At 42.4% G+C, this 19159-nt stretch overlaps 1 pseudogene and 1 gene segment (V, D, J or C); both read right to left on the reverse strand.

Annotated features, from left to right (window-relative positions):
- Window positions 1-593: 593 nt before the first annotated feature.
- On the reverse strand, window positions 594-11739 carry LOC100615558 (immunoglobulin heavy variable 4-30-4-like). The segment is given in 6 exon segments: window positions 594-751; window positions 1340-1663; window positions 1746-1847; window positions 4186-4266; window positions 8104-8511; window positions 11502-11739. Coding segments are annotated over 3 exon segments (402 nt in total).
- Window positions 8402-13738, reverse strand: LOC134808340 (immunoglobulin heavy variable 3-30-3-like; annotated as a pseudogene).
- Window positions 13739-19159: the final 5421 nt, after the last annotated feature.

The following is a 19159-nucleotide window of genomic DNA, read 5'->3' on the forward strand; positions in this document are numbered from 1 at the left end:
CAGCAGAAGATGTTCAGTGGTCAGTCTCCATGCAGCTGGTCCTCATTGTCCATTTGTTATATCCACATGAAATATAAAAGAAAATCTTGTGGTACAGGCACCAGGGCTGGTTTCAGAGACCTTGCCCCAAAAATGGCCAACAGGGGCCAGGTGCGGTGGCTCACACTTTTAATCCCAACACTTTGGGAAACCGAGGCAGGCAGATCATGCAGTGAGGAGATTTGAGACCATCCTAACACAGTGAAACCCTGTCTCTGCTAAAAATACAAAAAAAAAAAAAAATAGCCTGGCATGGTGGTGGACACCTGTAGTCCCAGCTGCTCAGGAGGTTGAGGAAGGAGAATTGCTTGAACCCAGGAGACGGGGGTTGTAGTCAGCTGAGATTGCACCACTGCACTCCAGCCTGGCCACAGAGCGAGACTCCGTCAAAAAAAAAATGGCCAACAGGGCCATGACACACTTTGATATGAGAACTACTATTTCTGCCAACTTCGTATGGAAATCTGAGAGATGTGCCCAGCCTCAGGGGGCTGCTTCTCCCTCCAGGAGCTAACAGAGTTATGTGGTATTAGTCTGTCTGGGTCTTCATAAGAAGACAACAGGAGTGGGTGGCTTAAACAACAAACATTGATTTTCTCACCATTCTGAAGTCTGAATGTCCAAGGTCCAGGTGCTGGCAGGGTTGGTTCTTGGTGCGGCTTCTTCTTGGCTTGCATCTTCTAGTCCACTATGTCTCCACATGGCCTCTTCTCTGTGTGCACAGGAAAAGTGAGAGGTCTCTGGTGACTCTTCCACTTCTTATAAAGACAAGAGATCTATTGCATTAGAATCTCAGACTTATGATCACATTTAACCTTAATTCCATCCTTAAAATTCCAATATAGATCAATTGGATTTAAGGTTTCAGCATTTGAATTTCAAAGACAGCACAATTCAACTGATGACACAAATCAAGAGATGGTGAGAAGTATTGGAATATATATATTTTTTTAATTAAGAAGGAAAAATGGGACATTCAGGAACTTGTAGGAAAGTTCCTAGTAACTAGTGACACTTTGACTCTAAGAGGAAAATTTGCCTTCCTCCTTCCTTTCCTACCACAAGGATGTGAGGAAGCAGAACCACAGATAATAAAGAAAGAGGAGCCCTGGGGACAGCTGAGGTCCTGGCGAGGAGGGAGACCACTGAGCTGATGAGGAAGCCCCGCCCTCCCTGCACCTGCTCCTGACCCGGCCTCCTGCTCTGTGGGACCCGCGCGCCCCCTGCTGGTCCTGAGCAGCACCTGCGCCCGCTCCTCCGCCTCCCTGCAGGGAGGTTTTTGTCTTGAGCTCACACTCACCTCCCCTCACCGTGCCTCTCGCACAGTAATACACGGCCGTGTCCGCGGCGGTCACAGAGCTCAGCTTCAGGGAGAACTGGTTCTTGGACGTGTCTACTGATATGGTGACTCGACTCTTGAGGGATGGGTTGTAGTAGGTGCTCCCACTATAATAGATACTCCCAATCCACTCCAGTCCCTTCCCTGGTGGCTGGCGGATCCAGCTCCAGTAGTAATAACCACTAGTGATGGAGCCACCAGAGACAGCGCAGGTGAGGGACAGGGTCTGTGAAGGCTTCACCAGTCCTGGGCCCGACTCCTGCAGCTGCACCTGGGACAGGACCCCTGTGAACAGAGAGACACACAGTGAGCCCTGGGATCAGAGGCACCTCCCATATCTCCATGTCTGCAGCCTTGAGACACTCACCTCTGGGAGCTGCCACCAGCAGGAGGAAGAACCACAGGTGTTTCATGTTCTTGTGCAGGAGGTCCGTGAGTCTCAGAAAGTATTTCCCATGTGAGCAGGACCCTGAATTTAAGGAAATGTGTGGTGGTTTTCTGTGGGTGCCTAAGTGAGATTTGCATGTGGGTGGTGCCTCTGTATGGACAGGTGAAAAGGGATGAGGGAGGCCCCAGTCTTTTAGACTCTCCCTGGGAGGAGGATGCTGGCTGTGCCCTCTGAGAATTCCGTTATCTTCCTGGGGCCTCAACTCACTAGGTCCTGGCTCCTGTTGTCCCAGGTGAGGAAACAGATTGGAACAGCAGCTTAATGTAACAATCACTTGAGTTCAGACACACCAGGATTCACTTAACGTTATTTGTAGTTCAGAACCTCCATCAGGTTTAGAGGGAATCGCTCTGTCCCAGGGAGTGGATCTTACAGTAGCAAAACGGTCTTAGAAAACCCAACATAATCTACAGGGAGACCTCAGCATGGCAAGCGAGGAATCACTAAAGCCACCAGGGAGCTCCGGATGCACTGATACGATCCAGAAACATAGCGAGTCTGGGAACTGATGGGGACTTTGAGGCAGCCTCTTTTTTTTTTTTTTTTTTTTTTTTTTAGGATTCTGTGGTTGAAGGTCACAACACTGGGCCTCACTGCTCCCTGAACCGAGCCCAGCACAATGTGGTTCACCCCAGTGACTTTTTCAGAACTTTCTTCCTGTAATGAAAGCACGGTGTGATGTGTATGCACTATTGTGTTTACCTAATGAATGTAAAGAGAAGCACATTTCATGCAGCTGTATTTTCATAAATGTCAGACACTCATCATGTTAATGTCTATTTTTCCATGAATCTGTACTGAACAAATTATTCATTCATTGATTTGTAATAGTCTTATTGAGACATTATTACTATACATTAAATATTGCTAAAAGTGTGTAGTTTAATAAGTACTCAAGCCAAGCCTGGTGGCACACAACGGTAGTTTCAGCTACTTAGATGGCAGATGCAGGAGTATTGTTGGAGACCAGAAGTTCGAGGCTACATTGAACTATGATCCCACCACTACACTCCAGCCTGGGTCACAGGGAAGGACCACATCTCTTCAGAAAAACAAACAAACAAACAAAACAAAATGTAATTCCACTCGTGCTCACCTGTGCATCTCCAAAAGCCATCCAAATAATGAACAAACAAATTACACTTAAAAGTTTCCTTGTGTTCCTCTACAATTCCTCCTTCCCAAATATTTTCTTCCCCACCATATTCTGAGTCAGTCCTTCATATTTAATGCTTTAGTTTTGAGTTTCAAGAATTATACAGGAATTATATAGTATGTGTTCTATTTGTGTGGCTTGTCGCACATAACTACTTATGATGCAAACATGTTGAGCATCAACAATGTATTGATTCTCATGATGGATGTTATTACAGTAAATTAGCATGCCATTACTTTTTATCTATATATCTTCTTGATATTTGTATGATTTCTAGTTTCTTAGTATTACACATAGAGGTGCTTCTCAGCTTGGAGATGTAAGCACCCCATAAAAATGTTATTATTCTTACAACAGCTAATAAACTTACTGATCTGCAAATTAGCACATATACATCAAATTTTTGATGTTATAGGACAAACAATATATCTGAAATCTGAAGAGAGATAAGGACTTGCAGGGAAATAAACAGGAGCAGATGATAATCTTTTCTGGGACAGAGGCTGCCAAATGCCATTTAAGTTAGCACACGATTAAAGTAGACATATTCATTGGATGGTTTCAATTTGAGTGTGATAGAGAAGTTATTGTTTAAATTCTCAGAGTGTATACAGTTGAGGAATTCCTCCTGCTATTGAAGCCTTTTTCTTCAGTACTGGGGATACATCACAAAATGCTCCACCTTCTACCCCTTGGGATGGTGCTGCCTGGGAAAGCAAAACAGCAACTACAGCTGAAATGCATCCAGACACACCTCCCCATCACCACTACATTGCAAGAGAAATTATCTGCAGAGGTAAAGCCACCAAAACCACTGTTCTACACACACTGGAGAAACCAATAAGAACTGGGAGGGGAGAGAGGAATGCACCAAGTCCCTGTCCAGGCCCACCTCCCATCTTCCCTCAGGAGTAACAGCCTTATTCAAAAGGAAAAGGCAGAAACTGAAGAAATCAGTGGGAAGACATAGTGGCTGCTGAAGGAACATATGAATAAAAATGAAGAGGCCAGTTGCGGTGCCCCACGCCTGTAATTCCAGCACTTTGGGAGGCTGAGGTGGAAGGATCACCTGAGGTAGGGAGTTTGAGACCAGCCTGACCAATATGGAGAAATGTCATCTCTGATAAAAATACAAGATTAGCGGGGCATGGTGTCACATGCCTGTGATCCCAGCTACTCTGGAGGGTGAGGTAGGAGAATCACCTGAACCTGGGAGGGGGACATTGCAGTGAGCTGAGATGGCACCATTGCACTCCAGTCTGGGCAAGAAGAGGGAAAATCCACCTAAGAAAAAAAAAAAAAAAAAGAATGGCAAGAATGGCCAAGTGTAGATGAAGCGCCCTGGAAACCTAGCTACTTGCTAGTCAGGAGGTTGAGGTGGGAGGATTCTATAAGCCAGGAATTTAAAATCACTGTGAGCTATGTTATGATCACAGCACTGCAGTCCAACCTGCACAACAGAGACTCCGTCTCAAAAAAAAAAAATTAAGAATTCCACACAATTGTAAAGCTACTCAGAGGAAGTTAAACTGCGCATCCTCACATATCGTCTGGCACTTCTGATATTTTGAAGAAAACAGGTGACCTAAGACCTTCAGAATAAGCTGATGATCTCAAATCATGAAAAGCTTACACACAAGACATTGGACCAGAATCCTCCTCAATATTCTCCTCATTATTCTTTGCTTATAAACAGTCTTCTCATTTTCTGCAGACCTGGCTGTTGTCCACCCATATTGGAGTCTTGTCTCTCTTCTTACTCATCATTTGTATACTTGCTATTTAGAGTAAGTCATCAGAGTCTATGTTTAGGCCTGACTGCTGAGAACTTCAGGCTCTTTCCTCCATCATCTCTTTTTTTAAGCATACAAGGTAAATCTAGTCAGAAATCACAGGAGCTCCCTCATTTGATGCCAATTTGACCTTGAAACCCCACAAAACCCTTCCTGCAAGTAGGATGCTCTGCCCCGCTCCCCACCAAACCATGATAACAACCCTGAGCCAGTCTCCTTCCCTGCCTATCAAGCCACTTTGGACCTTAATGAGAGACCTGCCCTGCTCTCAGCAGACACCTTAAGGATACAGGTAACTATCCTTTCCATACTCACTTGGTGTGAGTGTGTGGCATAATCACACTCAACATCCACAGAAAATTTTAGTCGAGATCTCTTGGCATTGGCATTGTGTCGGCTACAATGGATGCTGGGAGCTTGGTGTCACGGCTCCTTCCAAAGGACATGCCTGCTCCCTGAGTTAACTCCAGGATGCAGTTGGACATGCCTCCTGGGGTTTGAGAAGCTCCTTTCATGTACTGAAATCCTGTCATTATGTTTTTGTATTCTAGTGTCTCCCTCAAAGTACAGTGAGACCCACGGTCCATTCATGTGTGTATTCAGGACTCTATGAATTTTATGTATTTTATTCATCTCTCTCTACTACCTTTTCTACCAAATTAGACATTTTAAAATTTGCAATATTTTAATGAGGTGAAATTAGCAAATAAGAATCTTTACATAAAGTGTACAATTTTACAAATAGTGACATAATCCTCACTTTTACTAACAGAGAAAAAATCAATTATCCTAGAAATTTCCTTTTGCTCTCCTGTCGTTTCTCCTTTCTATACCTTCTCTTCTTGGACCATGTCCCCAGTCAATTACAGATCTTTTTATGTAACTTTAAGTTCATTTTTACTTTATAGAAATTATAGAAGTGGAATCGTATGTATGCACTTTTGTTTGTTTGACTTATTTTACTTATTCAGGTACTTGTTATTTTAAGCATGGTGTTGAGTGCATCCAGCAGTACTTGATTGTAACAGTGGGTATTATTCCAGTAAGTGAATTTTCCACAATTTGTTTACCAGTTAAGCTGCTGAATAACAGTTGGATCACTTTTGGTCTCTGGGTATAATAAACAAAGATGCTACTTAGCTCAGAGAAATAACAAGCTGAGAAACACATGGTTCTTATTTTTACATAACATGAATAGCAGGCAAAGCAGAAAAGCTGCACACTAATCAATTTGCTTCAATACATCAGATAATTAAAGTTGGGAAGCTCTGTGTGTGTGTCAGTTCACGTGTTTTTGTGTGACAGAGAGAGAAGGCAGGAGGAGAGACCATGCCAAAGAGACCCTATCTGTTTTGACCATAATGTGTGAGGTACTCAAGTAAATACAGGGACTTAGTGCTTGATGGACAATGTCCACATAAGATGGAGAGGACAACTGGATGCACCTCCATATGGGTACATATTAGTATTTACATAAATGCCATTTTCTAATCATATCAACACTCAGACATTAGAAGAGATGTAGTGGAGGGTGTCTGGTGGTGAAATATGATGGTGAGAACAACCCACATCTACAGCCCCTTTTCTGCCCTGTTGCACTTGCCCTGATGCTGAGCCTTGATCCTGCTCATCCTCACCCCCAACAATCATCCTAAGCCCCCATACTGCCCCGAATGCCCCCTGCTGCTCCTATTCACCCCTGCAGGGAGGTTTGTGTCTAGGCTCACAATGAAGGCCCCTCATTGCGTCTTTTGCTTCAAAATGCATAGTTGTGTGTTCACTGGGCACAGAGCTCAGCTGTAAGAACTGTTTCTTGGATGTGGATATGGACTCTTGAGAAGTGGGTTGTAATTTGTGCTCCCTTCACAACCCATGCACCTGATCCACTCCTGTCCATCTTCTAGGGGCAAGCAGATACAATTCTAGTAGGAAACACTGGTCATGATGGGGAATCCAGAGACAGTGCAGGTGACGGAGAGGGTCTGTGAGGATCTCAAGCCAGAAGTGCACTGCGAAACATTGTTGTTGATGTTAACAGGTTCTGGACAACACGGTGAAATTCCCAAATACATGCATTTGTTATGAGCATAAAGAGCTCACTCCTGTCCAATTTGTGAGTCTCCTAGAACAATTCAGTAGATTTTGAGGTTAGATTAAAAAGTATTATCACATGTTCCTTTCCTCAAACTTGCAACCAAATAAAAAAGAGAAACTGCTGTTTAGAAAAATGAACATTGAATTATTACCACGGTGTGTGATAACGATGATTTTTAGAATAGGATTCACCTGTGATAACCTGAAGACTGTCCTAATTCTGCGTCCACAATTAGACCTGAGCAGCAATCACAGGGAGTGAAACACCTGACTCAGTGAAGCTGCACCTGGGGGGGTCTCCGCAGGCCCTGAGTGGTACAGGAACAGCTCCTCCCTCAGACTCAGTCTAAGGAGAATTTCTGCTCTTTATCTGGGGAGGTGAGGGTGAGTGTGTGGAAAGTACCAAACTTGCTCTAATCAAGATCTCTGCACGTGGAAGAAACCAAAGAATAGGAGAAACAACTGGTTTCAGTTTAGATCGAGCAGTTTCTCATGAGAAGGGCAATACCATGTCTGGATGCCGCACAGAATTAAGAAACAATGAAAATGGGCTAAAGCTGAAAATTACAATTGTTTGCAGATTGTGTTATTAATTATCTATGTCATCTGAGAAAATGAATTAAATCACATGGTTTTTATACAAAAATTAACAAACAGCGTGCTGGCCCTGAGAATGCACCTCCAATCCCTCCCATATCCAGGAGCCCAATAGACCAGGCAGCCGGCTGCTGCACTGCACTCTAACACCCATCACCTGTGTGTGCCAAAGACACCCATCCTGGGAGCTCCTCCCAGACAATGGCTGTGCACAGTGGAGAGATTGAGGCATGGCTGCTGCTGGGACACATGGGAGATCCTGATGGACAACTGTGCTCAGCGAGGCACCAATGGCCTTGCTGGACTTAGCTTGGACCACGGGGTCATCAGGGAAGCTCCATCAAACTCCCACCCTTCTCCAGCACTAGTTGTGGGTCTGGCATTGTGGGGTGGCAGTGTCTACAGACTCACCCGGCTCCTATGCATTTTTATGCCTCCAAAACTTACACCTGTTTTGGGGGCATATGAGAATATTTCCTCTTTTAAATTAGTTTTCTAATCCAGGGACCTCATGGTGGGCACAAAACATAAATGTACAGAGGCTCAGAGGGGAAATATTAGAAGCAGAGGAAACCACAGATCCTGAAGGAAAGCAGCCCTTACCCTCCCTCCATCTGCACCTGCCTTGGGGCTGCACCTGTTTTGGGAGTGCTGAGTGTCTCCTTTGGCCCAGACTCCTTTCTTCTTTTTGCAGGAAATTTTGTGTCTGGACTCACACCGATGTTTCCTCACTTGGGACCTTATGTACAGCCATACACAGCCATGTCCTCAGTTCTCTGACTGTTCATTTGCAGATACAGAGAGTTCTTAGCATTGTCTTTGGAGATGGAGAATCTGCCCTTCACAGAGTCTGCATGGTGTATCTGACTTCCATCATCTTTTCTATCTATTACTCACTCCAGCCCCTTGCCTGGAGACTTGTGAACTCGGCTCATTCAGAAGCTACTGAAGGCGAATCTAGAGGCTACACAGGAGAGTCTCAGGAACTTCCCAGGTTGTCTCAGGTCCTCTACGGGCTCTATCAGCTCCACCTCACACTGAACACCTGAAAATACACACAAATCCTGGTCAGAAACTGCCAAACATATCCACTGTTTCTCTCACTCATATCCACTCACTCTCACTCACTCTAGTTCCCTATGAGTCACCTTTTAAAATACCAATAAGAAAAATTCAGCTTAATTCACACCCCATAGTGAGTTCTCTGTGTTCAGTCCTGATTACCAAATGGAAACCCCTGGGAATCCCAGGGCTGTGGCTCTTCTCCCAGAGCTGCAGGGTCAGCTCTGGGCTTGTTTTCACCAGGAGAGGGGCCCTCCCTCCTCCTCTATAGCAAGCTGCAATGTGGGACGCCTGAGAAGAAGGCAGTGCCCAGAGCAGATGTCAGCCTCCAGGAGGACTTTAGTGGCAATGGTAGCATTTGGAAAAATATTACTTATAATGTGACTGTGCCATAAAACTCATTTAGCAATTATGATTTTTGTTTTTACACATGTGTACAAATACAAATATAACTGCATTAAGCAAACTGTAAGACATATAAAGAAATAGAAAACAATACAAAAATAAGATAAGACCCTAATACCTCATGACCATAATGTACAGCAAATCCAGAAAGAAAATTCCTAATGTGCCTCTGAAGTTGAACAACACTATGGAACAAATTTATCTGAATGATATTTACAGAACCTTCCAACCAAGAGTCACGTAATACACATCCTTCTCAAGCACACATTGAACATTCTCCATGATAGGTTATATGTTACATCATACAATGAACCTTAACATTTAAAGAAGTAATGCCAGCCCTTCTGTAACTCTTTCAAAAATTGGTGAGGAGGCCACCTTCCAAACTCTTTATATATATATAGTAAATAAACTTTATCTGTTTCTCAGAGATGACACTGTAAACAGTCACAGATTTGCATACAATACAATTATGTCTTGGCTATTTACAATTTACAGTAGTGGTTCTTCCTCTGAAAAATATAAGTACAAAACCTAAGTAAACAATGAGGTACTGCCATTTGGGATTTATTACGTGTCATAGCTTAAAGAACTGGCCTTTAGCAAATATTAAACAAATCAACCTGAATAAAATAGTCAATTAAATGACTTATTTTTTCTAATTTATTAGAAAAAATTCCACCAAGTTTCACCGAAAAATGGATTGCATAAGTCTAAAAACAAACTTAAAAATAAATAGGAAAGGTAAGCAGTTCTTCAAAAAGAATGGAAGAAAGGAATAGAATGAAAGCTCATAAACCAGGTTAAGTCATTCTGAATATCTTTTAAACAACATAAAATTCTGCCCAACAGAAAAGTGAAGAAAAAACTATCACCATTTCTCCACTGATAACATCTATTTTAAAGGTAGTCTGCCATATACCTTCTAAACTCTTTCTATGAGGCTACCATGAGAGTATTACCAGTAATAGACAAAGGCACCACAATAAAAGAAAACTACAGACCAATATCATTAGTAGACATGAATTAATCCCCAACAATAGTAAACTGAGCTCCAAAGCTTTTTAGAAGACCGTACACTGTGACCAACTCAAACTTCTTCCTGAGATGCATACTTGATTCAACATTCTCAAATCAATCAGTTTGGTACACCACATTAAAAAACTAAAGAAAAAATATCTCAGTAACATTTCATCAGACACAGAAAAAGAATTTGAAAAAAACAGTTTCATTATAAAAACTATGAACAAAGTAGGAAGACAAGAAAACAACTTGAACATAATAAAAGCCGTTAAGAAAGGCCACAGCTATTATTACACTCAATAGTAAAAGGTTAGAATATTTTGGTCCAATATCTGTAACAAGGCAAGAAGAAAGCTTTAGGCATTTCACTTCCAGGCCTCAACATTTGTTAAAAACATAGAAAGTTCTGGCATAAATACCTACACAGAGCTTAGACATAAACCCACATATTGATGACGAGCTGATTTTTAGCATGAGAACCATCAATATGACATGGCTACATTGTAGTGTCTTCCAAAGAGGGTGGTATGAAAACCGGATTTTCCCATGAAAAGAATTAAGAATTTTAGGTTAGAATAAACACAAAAATTCACTCCAAATGCCTCAAATATCTAACTGAAATACCTGTAATTGTAAAACTCCCAACTCTCAAAAAATTAGCATCTTTTTCAGGATATTACATTCAAATCACCTACAAAAAAAGCAGAATTGAACAAGTGGGAATAGACTATGAAAAAGATTCTGCAAAGCAACAAAGTAACTACAACTTACAGAATTGGATAATATGCCATATATCTAAAAAAGTTTTAATGTCCAAATGTAAAAGAAACTTCTACAACTCAACAGCAAAAAGAAAAATAGCCTCATTTTTAATAATCAGTTTTACACCTTTAACACTGTAAGAACCTACAACTCAGGTTAATGTTTGTCTCCATGGGCAACGGTCCGTCTTTGTGTCTACTTAGCTGGACAATACTGTGTATTGATTTGACAAAACACTAATCCATGTGGTGGTGTGAATTTTTAACAGACGTTATTGAAACTGGAATCGGTTGACTCTATGTTAGGTAGATTATCATTGATAACCTGCTTGCCCTGTTTCCATCAGAACAGAACTGGAGAAGGTAAAACTCCACGGTGATTAAGCAGCTTCAGCTCTTTCTGAGACTTCCAACCTGCACTTACTGATGGTCGGCCCTGAGGATATTGGATGTTCCAGCCATCCCCCAAAATTGTCATCCCCTACATCTCACAGGGAAAACATCTTCCTTTTGCAAAAAGCAGGAAAAACAAATGGAAAAAGGAGAAAAACGACGAAAAAAGAAAGTTAATGGATTAGGAACAAAAGAAGCACCAGATCGGTGCTGATACTGATTTGCATACTTTCGTGTCAGGAGAAGGATCAGACGTGAAATCTGTGAGGTTCTACATGACGCTGACCCTGGTTCAGCCTCTCTATTGTCTGTGACCAGGATCCCTAAAGACTGTTCCAGTCAGGGAATCTCACGGAGGTCCCTGTCCTGGTTCTGATTGGAGAAGACTCACCGGGAAGCCCTGAGGTTACTCAGGACTCTGATCGTTGTGACCATGGTTGAGGAATTTTCATCCGTGTCAGCGTCAATCTGCATTTTGTGCCAGGGAGAAAAGGTCCTCATATGCATAGAGAAGACATTGTTAGGCACAGTTTTCTAAATTTAAGAGGTTCCCTGGGGAACCGTCAGAAGAAAAGTCCCACATCCTGACAGGAAACGCCTCCATCTGCACCTGCCTCCGGGGCTGACTCTGACCAGTGGCTCCTGAGCGCCCCCTGCAGCTGATTCCCCCCAGCGTTCCTGCAGGGAGGTTTGTGTCTGGGCTGTCACTGACTTCCCCTCACTGTGTCTCTCGCACAGTAATACACAGCCGTGTCCTCAGCTCTCAGGCTGTTCATTTGAAGATACAGCGTGTTCTTGGAATTGTCTCTGGAGATGGTGAATCGGCCCTTCACGGAGTCTGCATAGTATTTATTACTTCCATCATACGATATAACTGCCACCCACTCCAGCCCCTTCCCTGGAGCCTGGCGGACCCAGTTCATGTGGTAGCTACTGAAGGTGAATCCAGAGGCTGCACAGGAGAGTCTCAAGGACCTCCCAGGCTGGACCACGCCTCCCCCAGACTCCACCAGCCGCACCTGACACTGGACACCTGCAAACAGAAGGACACCGTTATCAGAAACTGCCACACAAATCCAGTTTTTCTCACTCATGTTCACTCACACTCAGTCTCTCTATTTCTCCATGAATCACCTCTTAAAAGAGCAACGAGGAAAACCCAGCTCAGCCCAAACTCCATGGTGAGTCCTCTGTGTTCAGTGCTGATCACCGAATGGAAACACCGCCGACTTCTAGTGCTGGGCTCCTCTCCCAGAGCTACAGGGTCAGGGCTGGGCTGGTTTTCATCAGCAGAGGGAGGGCCCTATTTGCATGTCCCCCACGATATAGCAAGCTCTGGGGTGGGACATCTGAGGAGAGGCTGGGCTCAGGGCAGATGAAGTGTCCTGGGGGAAACTGGTAGTAATTCCATCATTCAGGAAAATATAGTTATATATTATATGCTTGTGCCTTGATTAACACTTAGCTCTCATAACTTTCTTTTATTCTTACATATTTACACAATATATTTAATGCAGGCTTCAATGTTATATTTTACAGGAGATAATTTACATAGAGAACACAGCAGTTGTGCAGTGTGTCTAAGATAACACATCTAAAAATTTAGTCCTATTACCTGGGACTGTGCTCTAACCTCTGGAGGAGGCAGCTCCCCTGAGACAACTCCAGGGCAGCATGGCCCATGCCTAGTGAAGTCTGCAGGATTCCCCATCTGTTATGACAACTTTCTGTTATTTACCTAAATACGCAGAGTGAACCACGGTTCATGTGTATGTTTTTGGAAGTCAGTTATATTCCTTGTGTTAATATCGATCTATTTATTGCTGCAATTCAGTCAAATATTATCTCATCAGTTTCTTTATTGCTTTATTCGAGTGTAATTAATAAATAATTCAAATTTATGGTGAATGATTTGAAAAATGTAGACCTATGTTTGCAACCATTTACTCAGCACTTCAATCAAGGTTTGAATAAATTAATCCCTAAATCTTTCTCTTATTCCTCTGAAATTTAACTCACATCCCCATTACTCCCAATAGCATATTCTCAGAAACATTTAAATCTTCTCCATGTTAATTTATAATAGTGGCATCTCCTAAAATTTCTACAAATGTATCACGTAAAATTTACTCTCAATTCCTTAGTTTCTTTCACTCAGCACAATTCTTTGAGAATTTAACCATGTTTTTTTCAATGAGTGAGGCATGACTTGATTTCAAGCTGCATTAGATTCCAGCACAGAAATATATGCCAAACTATTTAACTGTTCACCTGTAACGAAATGTGATTGTTCTCTCAGTTAATGGATTTGATAGAGAAAAGCAGCTACTCGGTATGGGAATGTAAAAATGTGTAAACTATGAGCTTATTCTGACCTCATTAACAACAAAGCTGAACAACTACAAATAAAAAAAAAGAAAACCTTCAACATATCTGAGTTTATATCAGAGAGAAAACAAACAATAAACAAAACCTGAAATCTGAGGAGAGAGGCGGCTGCAGAGAGAAGCAGGACCCATGTATTAGTGTACCTGGGGCAGATACCACAGGATGGCATTTAAGATCGGAACAGGCTGACTTGGAAATATTCAGTGAGTTGCGTGAGGATGCACGTGCTCATAGTGTTAGACTGTGAAGCTCCTGGTGCTTGCAGGCTTTTCCTACAGAATTATTATGAATATTCTTGCTGCACTTTATGCAAATAATCAGGCCAAGTTTAAGACTAAAGTTTATTTTGCAAACAACTCAGTCTTATCATTATTTGCTGCTGACAAAAACCAAAACTGGAAAGAGAAACATCATATTTCAAAACATATCATACACTTGTCTTTAAATTCTAATCTCCTCAGTTGTTTAAGTATTTGCCTGCATTTTAGACTGACTGCTTATTCCTGAGCGCCAATCAATGATCTCTGGCTACAGCCCAGAAGAAACAAAAAGTGATGGGGAATATAAAAAATTTGGATCAATATTTTAATTCTAAGCAATTATCCTTTAAATCATGCCAGGTGATGGGAGTGAATAGGGTGCCCCTAACCTGGAGGTTTCTTTGGGAAAATAAATCCCAGGGAGCTAACAAAAGCCAAGCCCCATGCGCCCAAACCTTAGCAGGCGTAACTACAGCTGCAGTTATCTGGGCATGTCAGCAGCCTTGGAATTCTCTTTCAAGCTGTCCTTGCCACCTTATTTGGTTTTCATACATGTCTTCTAATAACCAGATTTCCCTCTTCTCATTTTCAGACCATCAAACTCCAAATGGTCATGCAGCTGAAGCCTGGGATAATGGCTCCCTTTTCCTGGGGTCCCTTAGACAGGCCTCCAAGAGAGATCTTCCCCAAACAGCATCCCCCCTCAGCTGGAAGCAGTTAAGACTTGTCTTTGTCTCTATTCTAAGGACAGTTAGATGTACTTCTTCAAAGAGGAAAATGCTAGAGGGAGAAGGCAGAGAACTCTCCTAGGCAGGTAGGGAAGAGTCCCCATAGAATCTCCAACGCCCCAGGGTCATTGTGCACAGGGAGTTGCCTAGACATGCCTGCAGTGAAAATTGTTAATGTTGTCTTTATCACTCTCGGAATAAATAGCCACACATAATAATCTAGCTGCATGAAGATAAAAATTAACTAGTTTGAAATTAGAACAATTCCCTATTCACAACAGCAAAGACTTGGAACCAACCCAAATGTCCAACAATGATAGACTGGATTAAGAAAATGTGGCACATATACACCACGGAATACTATGCAGCCATAAAAAATGATGAGTTCATGTCCTTTGTAGGGACATGGATGAAGCTGGAAACCAGCATCCTCAGCAAACTATCACAAGGACAGAAAACCAAACACTGCGTGTTCTCACTCCTACGTGGGAATTGAACAATGAGAACACATGGACACAGAAAGGGGAACATCACACACTGGGGCCTGTTGTGGGGTGGGGGGAGGGGGGAGGGATTGCATTAGGAGATATACCTAATGTTAAATGACGAGTTAATGGGTGCAGCACACCAACATGGCACATGTATACATATGTAACAAACCTGCACATTGTGAACATGTACCCTAAAACTTGTAGTTAAAAAAAAAAACCAGAGAAGTGGGAAAAAAAAAGAAATTAGAACAATTCCCAATAAAATCAAAGTTAGCATGTGGTTTATAATATAATAGACAAGAGACATGGCTGAATGCTAAGAATGTGTTCACATCTATTTTATGTCATGATCAGGAAAATATTTTGTATATTCTTTAGGTAAGAGTCCCATTGAGAGGATTGATTAACATTGATGGATAATACCTCAATAATAAAAGTAAAGGTTATTAACCAGTAATTTGTATTAAGAACACAAACTTTCATTTAGGATATATTCTTCTATGTGTTATGAAATCAACTGAGAAGGCAGGAAACATTGAACTTATTAGAGCTTTTTAATACATTAAAAATGAGAATTAAGTACATATGCTTTCAGAGGGTGCACAACTTTGGAATTTTTGTTTTGTTTTGTTTGAGACGGAGTCTCGCTGTGTCGCCCAGGCTGAAGTGCAGTGGCACAATCTCGGCTCACTGCAACCCCCGCCTCCAGGGTTCAAGCAATCCTCTCACCTCAGGCTCTCAAGTAGCTGGGATTACGAGTGTACACCACCACGCCCGGCGAATTTTTGTATTTTTAGTAGAGATGAGGTTTCCCCATACCGACCAGGCTGGTCTCAAACTCCTAACCTCAAGGGGTTCGCCCACCTCGGCCTCTCAAAGTGCTGGGTTTACAGGCATGAGCCACAGCGCCCTGCCTGGAATATTTTCAGAAACAGAGAGGGTTCTTACGTCTTCTGGAAATCCTGTTGAGATAGACAACAAGGGAAGAAACCCTCAGATGAATTTCTACCTACTAGAGGGCTGATTAATATCATTTTAAAGCAAATGCTAACACACAAAAAGCTAACATGAAACTAAAAAAATATGGTGATTCAATACAGCAACCACTCCGGCTCAATCTAGTTTAAAATATTATCTAACCATGGAGGGCACTGTCATTGTTCATAGAAGACAGAGTCAATCCCACTCACAATCTTCTGGGAATGTTTAAAAAATGGCATCGCTACATAAAAATTATCAGTTTCCATAAAATGTAAACTCCCTTGGCCAAGGGTTCTCCCACTAGCACTATGGAATCATGGTTCACTCCTCAGGGTCCATCAGTTATTACCCTATGACTTGGTAGCTAAAAGGCCCATACGTTTATAGATTTTACACCAAGGGATCATCTTTGTCCTATTGCACGCATGTGTTACAAAATACGGAAAGGGATTTCTGTGTGATATCTGCCCCAATCATGAAGAGTTAAAACTGCCTTTTTACTACATCTTTTCCGCAGTGTCTTCTGATCTTCAACAGGGAAACTGAAAGGAACATCAGCAGAAAATACTGCTCTTGAATCATATTGGAAGGAATCTTATCAGAAACTTTTAACTAACTCACTGCACAAAACAGTCAGGCAGTTAATTATTGGCTTCATGTATTACAACTAAAGAATCAATTCAGGACAGATGCAGTGGATCTTCCCTATAATCACACCACTTTCAGAAGCAAAGTGAGGGAAATCCCATGAGACCAGGAAATTGAAGCCAACCTGGGCAACATAAAGAGACGCTATTTCTATGAAAAAATATTTTAAAGAATAAGGAGGTGAGGGGTGGCGTTCCCCTCTAATTCTAGATACTCAGGAGGCTAATACAGGAAGATTACGTGAGTCCGGAGCTCAAAATTACAGTGAGCTATGATCACACAACTGTACTTTAAGCTGTGGAACAGTGTGAGAGCCTGTCCCTAAAAACAAACCAAAAAGAATTAAGAATTCCACACAACTGTAAATCTACTCAAATAGGAGATGTTAAACTGAGCATCCTCATTGATTGCCTGGAGTTTCTGATGTTTTGAAGCAGACGTCTCACCTAAGACCTGCAGAATAAGCTGATCGTCCTTGATTGTGAGAAGCTTCCACCCAAGACATTAGGCCAGGACCCTAATTCCCCATCCCCTCCTTCTTTTTCTCATTATTATTTCCTTATATTTCTAAAGTCATCTCATTTCTGTAGATCTGGGTCTTGTCCATCCATACTGGACCCTTATTTTATTTCTTTTTCATTATTTTTATTTTTGCTACCTAGAATAAGTTGTCACTCTATCTTTTGGTGCATGACAGTTGATTACTTAAGGCTCACTCCTCCATCATCTCCTTTTTTGCCACACAATGTGAATCTAGTTTGGACTCACAGGAGCTTCTTCATTCAATGCCAGTGGGAATTTCAAACCTTATAAACCCCAATCTGTGAGTGGGAAGCCTCTCTCTGCCGCCAGCACTAAACCATTATAAAAACCCTGAGCCAGTCTCCTTTCATCTTCTTTCAAGCCATTTTAGATTTTCCTGCGAGACCTGCCCTGCACTCAGCAGACACCTATACTGTGCAGATAATACACTTTTCCATATTCACTTGCTCTGAGCTTATGACTTCATCAGACATGACACACACACTAAATCTCAGTTGAGATTTCTTGGCTTTGCATGTTGTCAGCTACAACTGATGGTGTGAGCTTGGTGTCACTGTTTCTTTTTTTTCACAGACACTTCTCAAAAGAAGACATTTATGCAGCCAAAAGACACATGAAAAAATTCTCATCATCACTGGCCATCGGAGAAATGCAAATCTAAACCACAATGAGATACCATCTCACACCAGTTAGAATGGCGATCACTGTTTCTATCAACAGGATACACTGGATCCCTGAAACAACTCCAGGACAGAGCTAGACATTTGCTATAGATTTGTTTTGTCTCCCCACCTAAATATCATCTGAAATTCTAATCCACACATGTCAAGTGAGGGACCAGGTGAGAGGTTATTGGATCATGAGGGCAGTTCTCCCATGTTGTTCTCATCATAGTGAGTGAGTTCTCACAAGAGTTGATAGTTTAAAAGTATGTGTCACTTCCCCCTCTCTCTCCTGATGCACTGTGAGATGTGCCTTGCTTCGCCTTCACCTTCCACCATGATTGTAAGTTTCCTGTGGCCTCCCCAGCCATGCAGAACTGTGAGTCAACTAAACCTCTTTTCTTTGTAAACTCCTCGTCTCAGGTAGTTCTTTATACCACTGTGAAAACGAGCTAATATCACATGACTGGTGGAGTTTGATAAACTTTCTTAATGACAGCCTTGAACCTGCTCTTTCTGAATCCCCACAATAATCCTGAGCCCCCCGCTGTACCAAGCACCCTTTGGTTTCCTGATTTTCCCCCATGGTTCCCGAGAGCCCCCGGCTACCGGCGTGCCTCTACAATGGTCTTGAGTGCCCCTTGGTGTCCTGAGGGAACCTGGTGTCCTGAGTAACCCTGGCTGTCCTATGCACCCCCACAGGGAGGCTTGGATATGAGTTCACACTGTGGTTTCCTCACTGTGTCTTTTGCTCTAAAATACATGGCTATGTGTTTGTTGCTCACATAGTTCAGCTGTAAGAAGAACTACTTTTTGGACATGGATCTGGAGATGGTGACTGGACTCTTGAGAAGAGGGGAGTAATTTGTGCTCCCTCCATGACCTATGCACCCCATCCACTCCAGTACCTCCCATGGGGGCGCTGATGGATGCAGCTCCAGAAGGAAACACTGGTTGTGATGGAGAATGCAGAGATGGCACAGGTGAGGGAGAGGGTCTGTGAGGGCTTCATCCGGCCAAGAGTGCACCGAGAAACACAGTTGCTGGCAGGCACAGGTTCTGGAGAACACGCTGAAATTTCCAAATACTTACATTTCTATGAGAATAACGAGCTCACTTGTGTTCAATTAGTGAGTCTCCTAGCGTAATGCAGTGGATGCTGATGTTGGATTCAGACAAATATAGGGTCACATTTTTCTCCATACTTGGAACCAAGTAATAAAGAGAAACTTATGTCAGGAGAATGGCCACTGAACTATCTCTGTTCATGGTGATTTTCAGAATGGGCTTGAGATGTGATCACCTAAAGGGTGTCGTAATGCTTAACCCACAATTAGACCTCAGCAGC

This window comes from Pan troglodytes, chromosome 15 (assembly GCF_028858775.2).
Source record: "Pan troglodytes isolate AG18354 chromosome 15, NHGRI_mPanTro3-v2.0_pri, whole genome shotgun sequence".
Lineage (NCBI taxonomy): Eukaryota > Metazoa > Chordata > Mammalia > Primates > Hominidae > Pan > Pan troglodytes.